This window comes from Pipistrellus hanaki (assembly GCF_964339955.1).
Source record: "Pipistrellus hanaki genome assembly, chromosome: 2".
Taxonomy (NCBI): Eukaryota; Metazoa; Chordata; class Mammalia; order Chiroptera; family Vespertilionidae; genus Pipistrellus; species Pipistrellus hanaki.
The window spans coordinates 180,097,477-180,113,768 of NC_140504.1; the positions used below are offsets into that span (position 1 = coordinate 180,097,477).

Here is a 16,292-nt window from a genome sequence, read left to right on the forward strand (position 1 = left end):
AATGAGTGAGGGAGTCAAGAGGTACAAACTTCCAGTCATAAAGTGAGTAAGTCATGGTCATATACTATATGCATGGTAACTTTAGTTAGTAACATTATACTAGTATTGCATATTTTGGGGGGTTTTCTTTGTTTTGTTTTTTTAAATATATATTAATTGATTTCAGAAAAGAAGGGAGAGAGAGAGAGAAACATCAATGATGAGAGGGAATCATTGATCGATTGTCTCTTGCATGCCCCATACTGGGGACTGAGCCTGCAACCTGGGCCTGTGCCCTGACCGGGAATCGGACCGTGACCTCCTGGTACATAGGTCGGTGCTCAAGCACTGAGCCATGCTGGCCGGGTTATATTGCATATTTTGTAGCTTTATATGGTGATGGGGAAACTAGACATATTGTGATGATTACTTCACAGTACATACAAATATTGAATCATTATGATGTATACCTGAAACTAATGTAATATATCAATTATACTCAATTTATTTTTATAATACCTTTCCTAAAGGTACCAGAGGCCCATCTGCTTGAACTCCTAAGGGGTCGGGTCAGCCTTTCCACCAATTTCTCCTCTTTCCCCCTCACTCTCAAGCCAATTCTTGAGCCCTACCCTGGGTCTTCGGCAAGATTGGAGCAAGGATCACCATGTAGGCCAAGCATGTCAAACTGGCCGCGAGTTTGACATGCTTGAGTATGCCATGCACAGTAAAAAGGAGTTCTCTTTCTTTCATGAGCTAATAGTCAAAGTGACAGCAGCATTAGTAAACCAAGGCTGAGTGGGCCAAGGTCAGCCTTCAGGGGCTCCGAGAGTGCAGCAAGGAGGAAAGAGGAAGTAGGGCTGGGCAGGGCCTCATGGAGTGGGCTCTCTCTAGCCAGGAAGGAGCAGGGGCTAGGCTTCCCAGGGTGCTGCACTTTATCCTGAGGGTAAAGAGATGGCAAACTTCTTTGAAGTGATGAAAGCCTTTCTTCAGAACTTATAGCTATTGGCTTGCCATTGGCTTCGAGTTCCTGGAAATTCCACAAAAGCTTAAACAAAACAGTGTATTTTCCCCACCACCAGAGTTCCAGGGTGGAGAGTCCAGATCTGGTTTAGTAGTTCCCTCAAGTGTGCCGAGCACCTTCTATTTTTCCCTCTGCCTTTTTCTCTCTTTCTTTTTTTCTTTCTTTCTTTCTTTCTTTCTTTCTTTCTTTCTTTCTTTCTTTCTTTCTTTCTTTCTCTCTTTCTTTCCCCCTCCCCTCTCTCTCTCTCTCTATCTCTCTCTCCTCTCTCTCCTCTCTCCTCTCTCCTCTCTCCTCTCTCCTCTCTCCTCTCTCCTCTCTCCTCTCTCCTCTCTCCTCTCTCCTCTCTCTCCTCTCTCCTCTCTCTCCTCTCTCCTCTCTCCTCTCTCTCCTCTCTCCTCTCTCTCTCTCTCCTCTCTCTCTCCTGTCCTCATGATCACAGGAAGGCGGGAGGCTGCTCCACCTCTGTTCTCGCATCGATATTCCAGGGAAGCAATGAGAAAGGCAGGGAAATGCTCTGTGGACCCCTCAGCTCATATCTCATTGCCTAGAATCTTGTCACTTAGCCAGACATCCTTAGCTCGGAGGTTAGCTAGGCACATTGCCACACTTGAGACAAAGTCAGGGTTCTGTTAAGAACTTATAAAGAGAGGGAGGGACATTTAGTAAACCACTATCTATGTCTGTCACAGACTCCCAAAGCATGAACTAGCTCAAAAGGAACTGCTTTGATTGGAGCAGGGCTCTGTCCACCTTTACTGGTGGCCCCTGAAGTGCCTTTATGGGACCCTGTGATACCTGGGAACCAAGTTTGAAAACCATTGCTCTAGGCCAGAGGTTAGCAAGGCTTTTTCTGCCAAGAACAAATATTTTAGACTTTGAGGACCACGGAAAGTTAACCCTTTAAAAATATGAGAACGCTTCTTATACTATAAGGTTGCAGGCATGATACCTGCTCTGATCGAATATGGGAGGTAACCAATCAATATTTCTCTTTTACATTGATATTTCTTTCTCTCTCTCTCTCTCTCCCTTCATGAATGAATGAATGAATGAATGAATAATAAAATATGTCTTCTTAATTCAGGGGGCAACACAAAAACAGGCCACAGGCCAGATTTGGCCCAAGGGCCATAGTTATCCAATGCCTGCTCATAGAGATGTCGGGGCACAAAGATTTGAGTGCAGAGTGAAGGACAGGTTGTATCCAGTGTACCTCTGTGATCATGCCTACTTCATGTGCTGCCACTGTCCTGCCACAGAAAGGCGTTTGGGAACTTTGTTGATCTGCATGTTACTTAATGAGCCATTATAGGATCCTGTGTTTAAACAAAGGCCAGAGAGAAGGGGAAAACTGTAAGTTTTGGTACATTGTGCTCTGGGACCCATCCCAAAGCCAAAGGCATGTATGTGTCGCTTCAGTCTGGTTGGTGTGATTAGCGCCTCCGTTAGGGTCAGATGCTGAACGAGCAGTTCACATCCATGGCTGCTCTGGCCAGTGATGTGAGTCATTTTATGGTTCTGGGTTCTGGCAGAAGCAGAAGTAGTGTTTCCCCATTATAGACCTAGTAATCACATGCTCCCTTTTTTGGAGGTGACATGTGCCCTCTGCCCCAGGGCTGGCTAGAAGCAGGCTCAGCCAGGACCCCTAGTCCCTGCAGGGGCCAAGCCCCTCCTCCTGCCAAAGGCGCTGCCGGCCTTGCGGTATTTTATGTGCACCAAGTCTCTGCTGAGCTGCTGCGATCCAGATAAAGGGCTTAGGGGAGGTTTGAGAGGATAAGCCGTGCTCCCTGCCTCGTGGACCAAGACCTCGCTGGGGCGCTCTGAGGCAGTAGAGCAGAGCGGCAAAGAGCCTGGCCACTGGCTGCCTGATGAGTTCCAGGTTCTACCACTCAGCTGTGTGATCTTAGGCAAGTTGCTTAAGGTCTCTGTGCCTGAGCTTTCCCATTTGTAAAATAGAGGTATTCGTAGCAGCTTTTGTGAATTTTACATCAGTTCATGTGTGTAAAAAACTCAGAGCAGAGTTAAGCACTTTGTAGGGTGAGCTCGTATAGTGAAGAAATCTCATAAGAGAAGATGATAAAAACTGTGATTAAGTTTCTCAAAGAATTGTCTAGACTAGGAGTCAGCAAACTACTGCTAATGGGCAAAATCCAGTTTGTTACTTGTTTTTTATAAATAAAGGTTTAGTGAAACACAGCCACGCCTGTGTTCGCTTCAACAGACCATGGTCTACACAGGGGAAAATATGTGCCATCTGGCCCTTCACGGGAACAGTTTGCCGACCTTTGTTCTAGACCATAACTCCTGTGAGGGATCCGAGAAGGGAGTGATCAGTCCATGCTAGAGAATCAGGAAAGGTTTGAAAATGTCCTCCCATTCAGCATTGTCTAAGCTGAGGGCATATGCCAGGCATGCCAGCAGGCACTGGCAGTAGAAAAACTCCCTGCCCTTGAGGGAGTTCGTGGTGTGGTGGAGGCCCAGGTACACAGATGAGTCATAGCTGCAGGTAAGTACTGACAGAGGTGGGGGGGAGGGAGTGGTGATGTCATCCTGTAGGCGGGACTGGGAGAATGAGGATGCAAAGAACATTCCAGCCTGATCAGCTGACCCCAGGATGATGTTGACCCCAGGATGATGACAGTAGCCATCAGGGAACATGGGAGGCAGGTTTGCTTGCTCAGTGGGAAAACCAGAAGGGCCCCAGCATCCCATTACTTTTGACAGTTACAGCCCATCCCCTTTCTAAGGACCCTGCTACTACAGTATTGCCATAGCCCTGAGATCAGTCTCTGGTTTCCCAAGGTCCCTCAGTGCTGTTGCTCCTAAAGCAACAATTTCACCTCATACCTTTGCTTACAACTCTTCCAAAGCCCTGCCTTGTCTTTAGGGCAAAGTCCAATCCCTTAGCATGACAGACAGCCCTTCCTGGGCCCGCTCCACCTACTTCTCCTGCGTCACCCCCACCTTCCAGTAAACAACTCCAGATTTACCAGGAGTCTCTGGACAAGACCGCGTCCTATGCCTTTGCCAGGTCACCTGCTCCTCTGCCCGATTGCTCCCCTTCCATACCCGTGTATTGAGTTCAGTTCACCTCCCAAACTCAGCCTGGGGTTCCTTTCCTCCGGGAAGCCTGCTCTAGCCCTTCTAGCTAGTGGCCCTCACTTCCTGTCTGCCCTGGCTGTCCATGCTCAGGGATGTTCTTACATAGAAATGCTCCTCTCTGTGAATCCATGCCCATGCCAGGGTCCCGCTTAAATGGCACCCGGGCTCATGAGTATGTGAGGCAGCTGTTCGCTCCGAGGCGCCTGAAGGCACCTTGGGGTGAGGCCCTGCCGGCACTCTGGCAGTGTGTGGGTGCTGGGCTGTTTGGTTTGGCTGGAGGAAACCTGCATAACCAGGAAAACCTATCCACAGGACTTCTCTTCTTGGCACATAGAATAGAGAACAAAGCCGCATCCCAACCTCCCCACTGGGAGACTGAAGATCTTCCTCAGGTTGAAGCCAGTTGCCAGAGACAGAAAGACCCAGATTAGACAGTAGCCATCGTGCCTCTGTGGCCCTGTCTTCACGAGAGGCACCATCACCCATCCACCCGGGTGTTCAAACTAGAAACCTACAAATCCATGGTAAAGCCCTCCTCCCCCTCAACCCCACAGGCATGTGGTCACCAAGATCTCAGTGTTGCTGGGACCTGTGCGTGCCTATCCCCTCCTCCTGGATAGGCACAGGTCCCAGCAACGTCCCCATCCCCTCCTCCACAGCAACCCCCACAGCAACCTCAAACATCCTCACCACCTCTGGCCTCACTCCTGCCACACCGGTTTCCACACGAGCAGCCAGACTAATGCTTCCTCAAGCACCAATATACCCCTGCCGCCCACTGTTTAAAACCTCTGCCGCTCCTCCCCAATGAGCCCCAGCTCTTCGGGGCAGGGAGGTCTCGAGACCCTTCAGACCTAGCTCCAAGCAGATCCTCCAGTCCTGGCCTTTCTTACGTCACCTCCTAGCACTAGAGGGCCAAGTGTATTGTCTCCCACTCCCAGGCGAGGTGGCAGCAGGTGTGCCAGTTTGTGGACTTGCCGTGGACTGACACTGACTACTTGTTCTGGAATGTTCCATGTCTGCCCCAGTGCGGGCCTTGTGCGCCTTGTGCGCCATCCCTCCTCAGCGTCCCCCATTGGCTGGTCTTCCACTCGCATGGGGTCCATCACCCCATGTTGTGGTTGTCAGTTTGCTTCTCTGTCTCACCTGCTCACTGGGAGCAGGGACTGTGTTGAACCCCAATGTTGAAACCCCATCCCCTAGCCTGGCATATGGTGAATGCTCTGGAAATATTTGTGGAAGGCAGGACTACAAGTTAAGAGAGAAGAATCTTGTCAAGATCTCCTTCCTGGACCATTCATTTACTATTCAACAAATAAAGAGGATGGGGAAAAGCAGGCAGAGAAGCTGAGAGGAGTCCATAGGGCCCTGGGGGAGGATAGCTGAGATTCCACACGTGGCCTGAAAAATTGCCACCTCGCCCGTGGGGGTTCCTGTGCATTAAAGCATGAAGAACGAGTCTAATCATCTCAGAGTCGGCCAGATGTGCCTAGTGTTGCCATGGCAGCCCCCAGACTTGGGCAGATGTGCCTTGAGCATCTTTGGAAAACATCAGGGGACCCCAGAGCCTGTATGGCCTGGAGGGAAATAGTTCACACTCAAAACACAGGGCATGGAACTGCTCAGTGTGGATTGAGGGTCGGGTAGGATGATGTCACGGGGACACTGGGCATCGGAACATAACGGGGAAATGTCTTCCTGTACTCAAGGCTCTGCCAGGCTCTCCCAGCGGCCCCTGTCTGCTCCCTAACCCCCTGCTCCCTCCCCAGGTGATCAAGCTTGCCTTCGAGGAGTTTGACTTGGAGCGGGGCTATGACACCCTGACGGTCGGGGATGGTGGGCAGGACGGGGACCAGAAAACGGTCCTCTACATGTAAGTGACGTAGGCATTCAGGAGGGAGGGCGGGAGCACGGGACCGTGGCTGAGGGTGGGGGGATGGGCTTGCTGGGTCTAGCCTTGTGCCCCAGACCACACTGCGACCAGGACACGTGCCTTGTTGTGCTCCTACTTTCAGCAACAGTCCCTCCGCCTCTCTCTACTCCAGCCGATGGAAACAGAGCACGAGGCCACTTTCTCTCTAGGGATTCACAGGAAACGTATACAGAACAAGCAGGCTTAGGGAGCAGGGAAATAGAGGTTTTGTGGCTGTCTGCTTTGACACAGACTCTCCTGCCACCCAGCAGTTTTTCCTCAAGGCCAAGTGCATCTGTGGTGGTCTGACTTCAGACAGAGACATTCAAGTGCTTTGCTAACCTCCCTTCCTGCTTGTAACTATCTGGGAAGTGGGAGGTTCTAGAGAATCAGGACCACGTGGACGTACACATTCTCTGAGTCCAGAAAGGTTAGCATTGTATGGTCTGGCCAAGGGAGAGGGTGATATCAGGATGTATGGGATTCCATGACCCTGGGTCTTGGCTTCTCCTTTGCCCACCCCCAGCAGCCTGACATGAAGCAGGAAAATGCTCTTGTTTGATGCACGTGGTCCAGCTTCAGAGAAACAGACAGGCCTGACTTCATCCATCTCCCCTGCCAAAAAGAAGGGGTGATTTCACATATGCTGAGCACCTACTACGGTATTTGCTGTGATGGCAACTTTCACATCAGTTATCTCATTTAATTCCCATAGTGGCCCTATGAGAAAGGTGTTATTATCCCAGTTTAGCAGGTGGAGGCCCAGTAGTTGCAAAAGACGGCTGGTGGCAGAATCAGCGCTTGAGTTTGAGTGTTTTGATTTCAGTGAGGGATAGCATCCCTTGCCATACCCCCTCCCAGCCAGGCTAGCTCCAAACTAGTACCCTCTGGTTTTAATAATGAATGAAAGATCATTATTCAGTAATAACTGGCTTGTCCAGGGGCTGTTCTGTTCTGGGAACTTTCCATACTTTCTCATTCCTGCCTGGAGAAGATCCTATCAGGGCAGTTAAATGACTCATGATGTTACCCACTGAGTCAGTGACATGGGTAGGACGTGGGGTCTCTCAGGAGAAAGGAAATAATGTGAGCCCTGCTTATTCCACTGTGTTAATCAGGATTCACGAGAGAGAAAGAGAGAGGGAGGGAGGGGGGAGAGAGGGAGGGAGGGAGAGAGAGAGAGAGAGAGAGAGAGAGAGAGAGAGAGAGAGAGAGAGAGAGAGAGAGAGATGTTTATTATAAGGAATTGGCTCACATGATTATGAAGGCTGACAAATCTCAAGATCTGCAGGGTGAGTCGGCAAGTTGGAAACCCAGGAAAGTGATGATGTAATTGTGGTGTGAAGGCCAGCAGGCTCAAGACCCAGGAAGAACTGATGTTCCGGATCAAGTCCAAGGCAGGGAGGAAACCCCCACAAGTCCCTGCTGGGATTCGGGCAGGAAGAATCTTCTCTCAGTGAAGGGAAGGTCAGCCTTCAGTTCAGTTCAGGCCTTCAGCTGAGTGGATGAGGCCCACCCACAGTGGGGAGGGCACTCTGCGCACTCCATCTCTCATTTAAATGTTAATCTCATCCAAAACCACAGACCCGCCAAGAATAACATCTGGCCAGACATCGGAATACCCCAGAGCCCAGCAAATTCAGATAGCCATTTTACCTATTTAATAATAACTCCTCTTGGTGCCCACTCCACACCCCCTCACTCACCTGCCCTGAATCGCTGACCTATACGGTGTATCCACTCAGTGCGCCCAAGAGGTCCTCCCACAACCCCATGTGCTTTTCCCTGAGAACCTTAGAACAGCAAAGCTGAAAAGACTCTTGGGGATCAAACAACCCAACCCCGTTATTTAACATGGAGTGGAAAGGCCCAGAGACACCCAGCATCTTGCCCAAGGCCCCCCCACAAAGAATGGCAGAGCCAGGGCTCACACCCAGATCTTTGCACTAATCTGGTGTGAGTGAGCTCCCAGCAAGTCCTGTAGCAGCCCAGGGACTCACCCATCACCGCCAGATCTCTTTAGGCCAACGTCCATCTCAGACCTTCAGGGAAACACATGCAAAATGGTCAGGCGACTTTGTTGTCCCAATCGGGTCAAACAGGAAAAGCAGAGGCCTTGGCTTCTCTCTTGCTTACTGCCACCCCAGAGTCAGAGCCAACCCTGGCCTGGCCTCAGTCTACTCGCATGGGAGCCCCCAGATCAGGGATGTCACACGGGCTGGGCTGGTGAACCCCAGGTGGTCTGTCCCAGCTCCTCCCCCATGGCACTCATGTGCTGAGCATCTCTCTGCAGCCAAGTCAACACCCCCAACCTCAGCTTTGAGACCCAGGGTAGAGCAGACCCATTAACGAAATTGCCCCCTCCAGAGCCTCAGTTCCCATCTCTACAGTAAGAGGAAGCCAGGTTTCTTCCAGAAACCCCAGCCTGTGCAGCGGATGCTGGCTCTGCCACTCTCCGGCAAGCTGACCTCAGGAAAGCCATTGCCCACGTTGTCCCTTTGCCTTCTCATCTGTACAGTGGGGATGATAACCCCTACCTCACTGAGCTAATGGGGGCATTAAATGAGATAATGGACGTGACGGTGTCACCCTTGGATAGGTGCCTGGGAAATGTGAGTTGAGTGAGAATCTCAAACTTAAGAAAATGTGGCCCAGGGTCACGGCTGTGCTTTTAGCCTCAGTTCTCATATTGGCAGAGGAGGACACGTCCACTGAAAGGAATGGCTGGGTTCCCACCAGGGGAAGGGGTTTCTGTCTGTCTTTCCTGCAGTACAGTTCACAGGAGAAATCAGAAGTTACAGGGTGTAGACGTCCCTTAATTTGATCTGGTTCCAACCAGCCCTGCCCCCTGAGCCAGCGAGGCCACAGATGTCTCTCATAAGCCCAGGGGCCTGGGAGAGGAAGTGGAGATTGAGATTCAGGCTCTGCCTGTGGCCAAGGGGGAAAAGTGCCGAGTCCCTGGGCTCTAGTGTCAGAAACTCCATGGAGCTCAGAATTTGTCCGAGTGAGCCTGGCTCCGAGATGCTCCTGTAGGTGTCTTCAGTCAGGCAGTCCTTCAGGTGGGGTGCCGTGGTGGGGTGCACTTCTCTAAATCTCTCTCTCCTGACAGCCTCACAGGTACGTCGGTCCCAGATCTCATTGTCAGCACCCACCATCAGATGTGGCTCCTCTTCCAGACGGACGGCAGCGGCAGCTCCCTGGGATTCAAGGCCTCTTATGAAGGTAACTGCTCTTGGGGAGTGAGGGACCCGCTCTGGAGTCAAAGCCTTGGGGTCTGGATTTGGAGTCAGCGAGCCCTGGGCTTGAACCTGATTCGGCTCGGCACTAGCTTCCTCTCCTTGGGCACATTGGAGTTCTTGACATCTCTGAGCCCCAGCCTCTGTCCTTATCCAGTGGGTCTCCTGGGTTGATTTGAGGATTATCTGAAGTAAATCACTTAGAATACTGGACACACAGCACTGGGCACACACATCAGTTCCATCCCCAGCTCATACGAAACTCATGTAGGCCTTTTAAGGACCCCATAAACTCTCTAACCTCGGATATTTCCTATCTTCATACTGGAGATAGGAGCTTCCCAAGCTACTACCCACTAGGGGTGTTAGAGTGATAAGGGGCTGTTCACAGTGCTAGGGACAGACACTCACCATTGGAGGCCTGAAGAGGATACAGATGATACAGATGAGGGTGACCTTCATCTCTCGATGGAAACAGCCAGCCATTAAGGGAATGGCAGACTCTGGGCCCAAGAGATGCCACCACTGTCACCCTTCCCTGCACTTCCACACATCCTGTTGACTCATGACTGCTAATGCCAAAACCCACAAAAAAGGGGAGCAGAAGCCATCCCCCAGGGATTTGTAAAGGCCCTGTTAGGTGTCGGGCCCTGGGCCAGCACTAGGGAGCAGATGCATCAGACCCAGGCCCTATAGCAGAGACAGAGCAAAAGCAGGGGAGCTATTGCAGTCAGGGGGGCGTGGCAGAGAGAGCCTTGGAGCACGAAGGGCAGTCATCTTCCGGGACATCAGGGAATGCTTTATCAAGAATGGGGGCCTTGTGTCTTTAAAATGACAGGGTGGCTACTAGAGAGACAGGATCCAACTGCATCCCCAACTCAGAGACCTGAGCTTTCTACAAGAAGCTCTTTAGGGGGAGCAGTGCCAAAGACTCGTTCTGCTCCATGGGCCTGACACCCCAATGCTCAAGGGTCCTTCTGTACCAGGACCTGGACTGTCTCCAACCTGGATGCACAGCGCGTCCTAGGGCTGCCCTAACGAAGAGCCACACACCCGACAGCTTGGTTCAAAGGCAGTGTGTTCTCTCACAGCTGGAGGCTAGGTGTCAGGAGGCAGTGCTCCCTCTGCGACTCTGGGTAGCATCTTGCCTCTTCTTAGCTTCCCTGGTGATCCTTCCCGTGGTCCTGGCATTCTTTGGCTTGTAGCTATAGCACTTTGGTCTCTGCTTCTGTTGTCCCATTCAGCCCTGTGTGACTCTCTCCCCCTCTTAGAAGACACCAGTCAGAACGGATAAAGGGCCCACCCTACCTCCAGTATGACCTCATCTTAACTTGATTACTTCTGCAAAGAACCAAATAAAGTCACACGCACAGTCACCAGGGGTTAGGATCCAACATATCTTTTGGGGGAAGACAATTCAACCCATAATAGGAGGTCAGCCCATATTTCCTGCACTAGCACTGTCATACCTCAGTGCCCACTGGGGTGAGTACAGTGACTGCACTGTTCTAAGATCAGGAAGCATATGTCTAGATGAGACAGAGCAGCAGGCAGAGAACATCTATTGGGGGACAAGTGCTGAGTTTAAATTCTGGTTCTCTGGCTTTCTAGCTCCAGGTTAGGTCAGGAAGCCCCTGTAGGATTCTGTTTTTGCATCTGTGAAGTGCAGATAATAATACAACCTAGGTCCCAGGGCTACTGTGAAGATTGCGCTTAGATAAAGAATGTGAAAGTAAAAAGTGTCGCACATTGCAATGCAGTAAGTATGTAACTGATGAGTGCATATGTAGGTAGTTAAGAATGGGCTCTTCTGGTGCCTGGAGTTACACTCAGACAGCTGTGGGGCGGTGGAAAGAGCATCAGGCAAGAAATCAGGAGACACTGATTCAGGTCCAAGCTCTGGCACTCGCTGCTTTGAAAATGGGAATGAACTCTGGCATGCAGCTTCTAAAGTTCCCCCGCTTTCTGAACTTCTGTGGATGTTCCGCAGTGAATGCTTCCAAAGGGGGAGGAATGATCCTGTCATCACGTGCCCTTACTCTGTCCATATTTTATCAATGGCTCAGATTAGACATAAATAGCGTGAGTTTGAAAGACAGACCAGTACACCAGTCTGCATGCAGAAAGATCTCGACGGGACAGACTGTGGGCTACATTACCATGGCCAGATGAAGCAGGGATAACTATCAAGCATGTTTTAAGGTTCAAAAAATTAGCTACTAGAATTGATCCCAGGGAGTTAGGGTGCTTTCTTCTGTCCTGAGCTGATCTGGCATCAGAGAATTGAACTTAGATGCAGGGACCGCAGCTTGGGATGGACACGGAGAGGACATCAGGCAAGCCCAGTGAGAAAGGTGAACAACCACCCGAGTGCTTATCGGGGGGAGGAGGGGGTAAAGTAAGCTCAAGGGAGACCTGAGAGCTGGGTCCAAATATCTGAAGGATTGTTTCGTGGGAAAGAAGAATTAGACCTGTTTGGTGTGATTGCATTAGAATAGAAAGGGACTTGTTGAGAGCCCATTATGTGCCAGAAGCTTCATGTTCATTATCTTGGGGTTTGCAGTGCCATGTAAAGACTTGGGGTGCCCTCAGGGACCACCATGGTGGGATAATAAATAGCAACCCCCCAGCATGTTCAGAAAGTGAAAGGAAGTCACAGAAAGCTCCCTGCACGGTGCCGGGCACTGAGGCAACTTCCCCTGGAGGCTACTGAAGTTTCTCTCCTCCCAAACCTTCTATGATTGCCCTGCTCTCCACCGGGTGTCCTCCTCTGCCCGGGGACACATGGCTTCTTGCCGTCCCGCAGATGGACTGTGCTTGCTTTGATAGGCCCTGGTTCTAGGGCCCCGCCTCACACCTGCACTCCCCACCTGGGCCCCCGCTCCCCAGACTGGCTGAGAAATGAGATGGTCCACTGTGGCCACAGTGTATGGTGTGGAGGCAGAAGTGGCAGAAGGCCAGTCCTGGCCACAGAGAGCTTGAGGCTTCATAAAGGGTTTGCACCTTGTCCAGTGGGAAGAACCAATGAATTACCAAATGTCAGGATGGGCCTGCCTTTCCTTTCTTGTTCCCCTGCCACTGACAGTTTATTGGAGGGGTGAAGCCCATCGATCTCACACCTTCATGATGAAGAGTAAAAAGGTGGGTGATTGAGTTCCCTGGCATCTGCTGTGACTGTGCCCCGCAAGCTGCTCTCAGGGCTTCTCCCACCTGTGGCCACTGCTTCTCCACTGCTCTGGCTGCTCCCTTGGAGCACCAGCATGGTTCATCACTGTCTTTCAGTGTCTGGCCTTAGCTTCCATCCTCGTTTTGTAGAACCTTCCACAGTTGATCACATCCACTCTCATGGCTCCAGCCTCAACCTAAATACCAGTGGCTTCCAAAGCTGTTCCCACTTGCATTTTAGTCCACTGGTGACACATTTTATATAGCTTCTCTTCAAACATCTCAAACCTAACCCATCTGCACATAATGAAATGCCATAGCCTGGGTGGCGTAAACAGAAATTTATTTCCTCACAATTCTAGGCTAGTAGTCCAAGAGCGAGGTTCTGGCTGATTGAGTGTTTGGTCCAGGCTTACTTTCTGCCTTGCAGATGGCTGCCTTTCACGTGGCCTTTCCTCTGCATGCACACGAATTGACAGAGAGCAAGCCCTCTGTGTCTCTTCTCAAAAAGATGCTAACCCTGTGGGATCAGGGCTCCACCCATATGGCCTCATTTAACCTTTATTACTTCCTTCGAGGCCCCATCTCCAAATACAGCCACCTGGGGGGCTAAGCCTTCAACATAGTCATTGGACGGGGGCTAAGGACACAAACATTCAGTCCTTAACACCATCCAAAATGAAGCTCTTCATCTCCCCCTTCCCACTGCCCCTGCCCCTGTGTCCCCATCTTAAGAAACAGAGCCACCATCCATGCTATCACTCTTTCTTCTTTTACCTCCTCCTCCCTTTCCCACCACTAACCCCGTCCTAGATTCTGACAGTCCTCCCTCTGCAGTGCCCAGCTCCTTGTCTTCGCTGCTGCCAGGCCTGCATCCCCCTCTCACTTGACTCAAGCCCCCACCCCACCCCCATCTGCCACATGCAGCACAGCCTTCACCCAGAATCCAAACCTGGCAGTTTCCTCCTCCTCAAAACAACTTTCAGGACAACTCCGCATTGCTTTTGGGGAAGGTACAATCATCCGCTTGGCATCCCAGGCTCTCCATGATGGTCATTCCAAGCCGAATTCTGGTTTTTATGAATCCGTTCTAAGCAGAATTCCAGTTTATTCATCTCTAAGGTCCATAGGGCCTATCCCAGGGCCCGACACATAGGTGTGCTCAGTGAAGCTCGCGGAATTAAATTGTAATGACATTTTGCATGGGCTCAATTGGGCACCTTTCCTCAGCATCCTTTCAATCCCCTATCCCCTACTTGACCAGCTTCCGGAACTCCGGTGCCGAGAGCCCACACCTTCTATCCCCTGGGCTTTAGGGTCAGACAAACCCAACTTGTAATTGAGTTCTGCTACAGGCTCTGTGTGTGATCTTCAGCCAGTCTCATCTCCGAGCCTGAGTTTTCTCATGAGTGAAGGGGGCTGCTAAACATTTATCTCACAAGGCAGGGTGTTACAAGGACTCAGCGTAGTGAAGTGCCCGGCGGAGGGCCTGGAATTTAGCCAGTACTGGATTAAAAGCCTGCATCTCCTCTCCCAAGCTGCACCCATGGCCCGAAGCCTCAAAATGACCTTCACCCCCCTCTTGGCCCTCTTTTAATCCCAGTTTCTGGTGAATTCCCTATAGCACAATTTGGCTCAGGGCTGGGAGGGTAGCAGGCATGCAGATGTTCTGCAGGTGGCATGGAGCCCCTGAGAGCAGAGACTTCCTCCAGGCACACCTGGCCCCATCTTCATCAATACCTCCTCTGTCCCAGTTCACGTAGAGAGAAGCTTTCTTGGGGGCAAACAGGTAATACTGGAGTAGCACCCCTTTCTGCCCCTTGTTGAAAGCGTGATTCCCCAATGGGGAAATTGGGAGATTTATTTCCTGAAAATTCTTCCAGCTCTGCATGCCACACTCCCAGGGTGAGGTGGGGGAGGGGATTTAGGCTCCATCGATATCTGAGGAGTCTGAGCAGGAAGCTCGGTCCCCATGCATAGGGACAGCCAGCTGTAGGAAATGCATTCACAGTGGCAACTGCTTTGCTTCCGAGTAGAACAAGAAATATTTAAGGAACAGGCAATTAGCATTTACCAGAAACATAAAATTACGTACAACTTGCTAACAAGTTTTAGCATCAGTCTGGGAGTCTCCTGGCTTCCCAACTTGGAGTCTGGGATCTGCAGCCTGGAGCTAAACCTGGGAGCCTGGTCTAGCACAGGAAGAGGGGGCTGGGGGGAGCCTGACCCTGGAGACTGGGAGGAGTGAGGGAGTAGAGGTTATGCAGAAAGGTGGCCCCGCAGTCCTGGGCACTCATGTTGGAAATGAGGTCCCCTGGGTACTCAATACTGTCTAAGCCCCTATCATGTGTCACAGATGCTGTTCAGGACATCTGGGCCACAAGGACAACAAGATAGTCTGTGTGTGCACCCAAGTCATAGCCTGTCTTCATTAGAGATGAGGCAGTGCTAAAAAATGGGAAATATCAAGGAGGGGCAGTAATCTTGCTTCGGGGCATCAGGGAGGGCTTCCTGGAGGAGCTGGTGTCTGAGACTGAGAACTGCTGGAAGGATGAAAAGGAGCTGGTCAGCATCCCTGAGAAAGAGGAAAGTTTGGCTTGGAGAACTGGCATATGCATAGGGTTGGAGCTAAGACTTGGGCAGAAATAAAGATTTAGAGTAAGTAGGGAGATAATGTCTGAGACTAGCCCTCTCTCCGCCAGCAGTGTCTCCATCTCCTCTGCTGGTGGGCACTGCTGAAGGACGCTGCTGGAGCTGGGCTGGATAGGAGGCAAGGGCAGCAGACCAGCACCATCGACTCCCCTCTTTTTCAGACACCGCCTTTCCTCCTATCGGAATAGCATGCATGTAACCATTCTCAGCCCAAATCTGCTACTTTCAGGACACCCCTGCTTCTAGTTTCATCCCCATAAGCACAGAAGTCCAAACTTTCTTACTTCTTTCAAGAATGGCACCAGCCATGTTCTGAAGACACTCACTGAGTTTCCATGATACCCTTAAGGCTTCCTCAGCACCGGGATCTAGAGTTTACCTAGATCCAGGCAGCGGCTGCCTTCTCTCAGGAAAGCCCTTCTGTCCTAGCCCTTGTGGGTAGAGTGACAAACAGCCAGAGGATGCCGCAGCATTAAAATTTGACAGGAAATGATTTGTCCCTGAGATCTACTCACCAAATACCGGGCTTTTGCAAATGGCAAGCTCCAATTTGGGGCAAATGCAGACAGCTTCGAGGCCACCTAGATATCCTACTTGTCCATATTCACATCACCTCTTCTCTTATCCTGCTTCAGCCTGTCACATGCCCAGGCAGCGCCGTGGAGGAAGGAGGTGAGGAAGGAAGCATGTCTGCCACCTCAGCCACCCACACTTCCATCCTATTTGTGAAAGTCATGTGCAGAGAGAGGTGCACAAATACCCCACAGTATACACAAGGTGCTTTGTGTCTCCTGCCTCCTGGCGTCCTTCCCATCAGAAGGAGACATGGAGTGGGATGTGGGTTCTAAGTCTATCCATGAGATCCAGGTATGCCCAGAGGTCATCTTAATGCACCATATATGCCCAGTCACTCACCAGTGCTGGCTAAACGATGAATCGGTGTGGCACTTAGTATGCGCAAGACTGTGCTCCGGTGTAGACACGCATCCCTCCCGCGCTCTAGACAGCATCATCAAACCCCCGGCCTCGAAGAACTGACCGCGTACAAAATAAAGCATAAACAAACTTTCAGCCCTTAGACCAGGCTCTTGTGGTCTCAGTCATGGCCTCGTCCCTCTTCATCACTTCCTGCCACATTGAAGCTCTAACTCTTCTCCAACACGATGCTCCCTTCCTCCGAGTCTCCTTTCCTGCTTCTCTCCATCCTCCTCTGTCATCCCTC

The 16,292-nt window shown here is 51.1% G+C and overlaps 1 protein-coding gene across 9 annotated transcripts in view; it reads left to right on the plus strand.

Annotated features, from left to right (window-relative positions):
• The window catches only part of CSMD2 (CUB and Sushi multiple domains 2), a 541,275-nt gene that overhangs the window by 298,676 nt on the left and 226,307 nt on the right, over positions 1 to 16,292 (plus strand). For 8 of the 9 annotated variants that reach the window (XM_084873018.1, XM_084873017.1, XM_084873019.1 and 5 more), the window contains 2 exons: positions 5,875 to 5,978; positions 9,127 to 9,239. The exons of the other annotated variant lie outside the window; for it this stretch is intronic. In XM_084873018.1, coding sequence (XP_084729144.1) covers positions 5,875 to 5,978; positions 9,127 to 9,239 — 217 coding nt within the window. The remainder of the gene's footprint in view (positions 1 to 5,874; positions 5,979 to 9,126; positions 9,240 to 16,292) is intronic. 9 annotated transcript variants of the gene reach the window in all.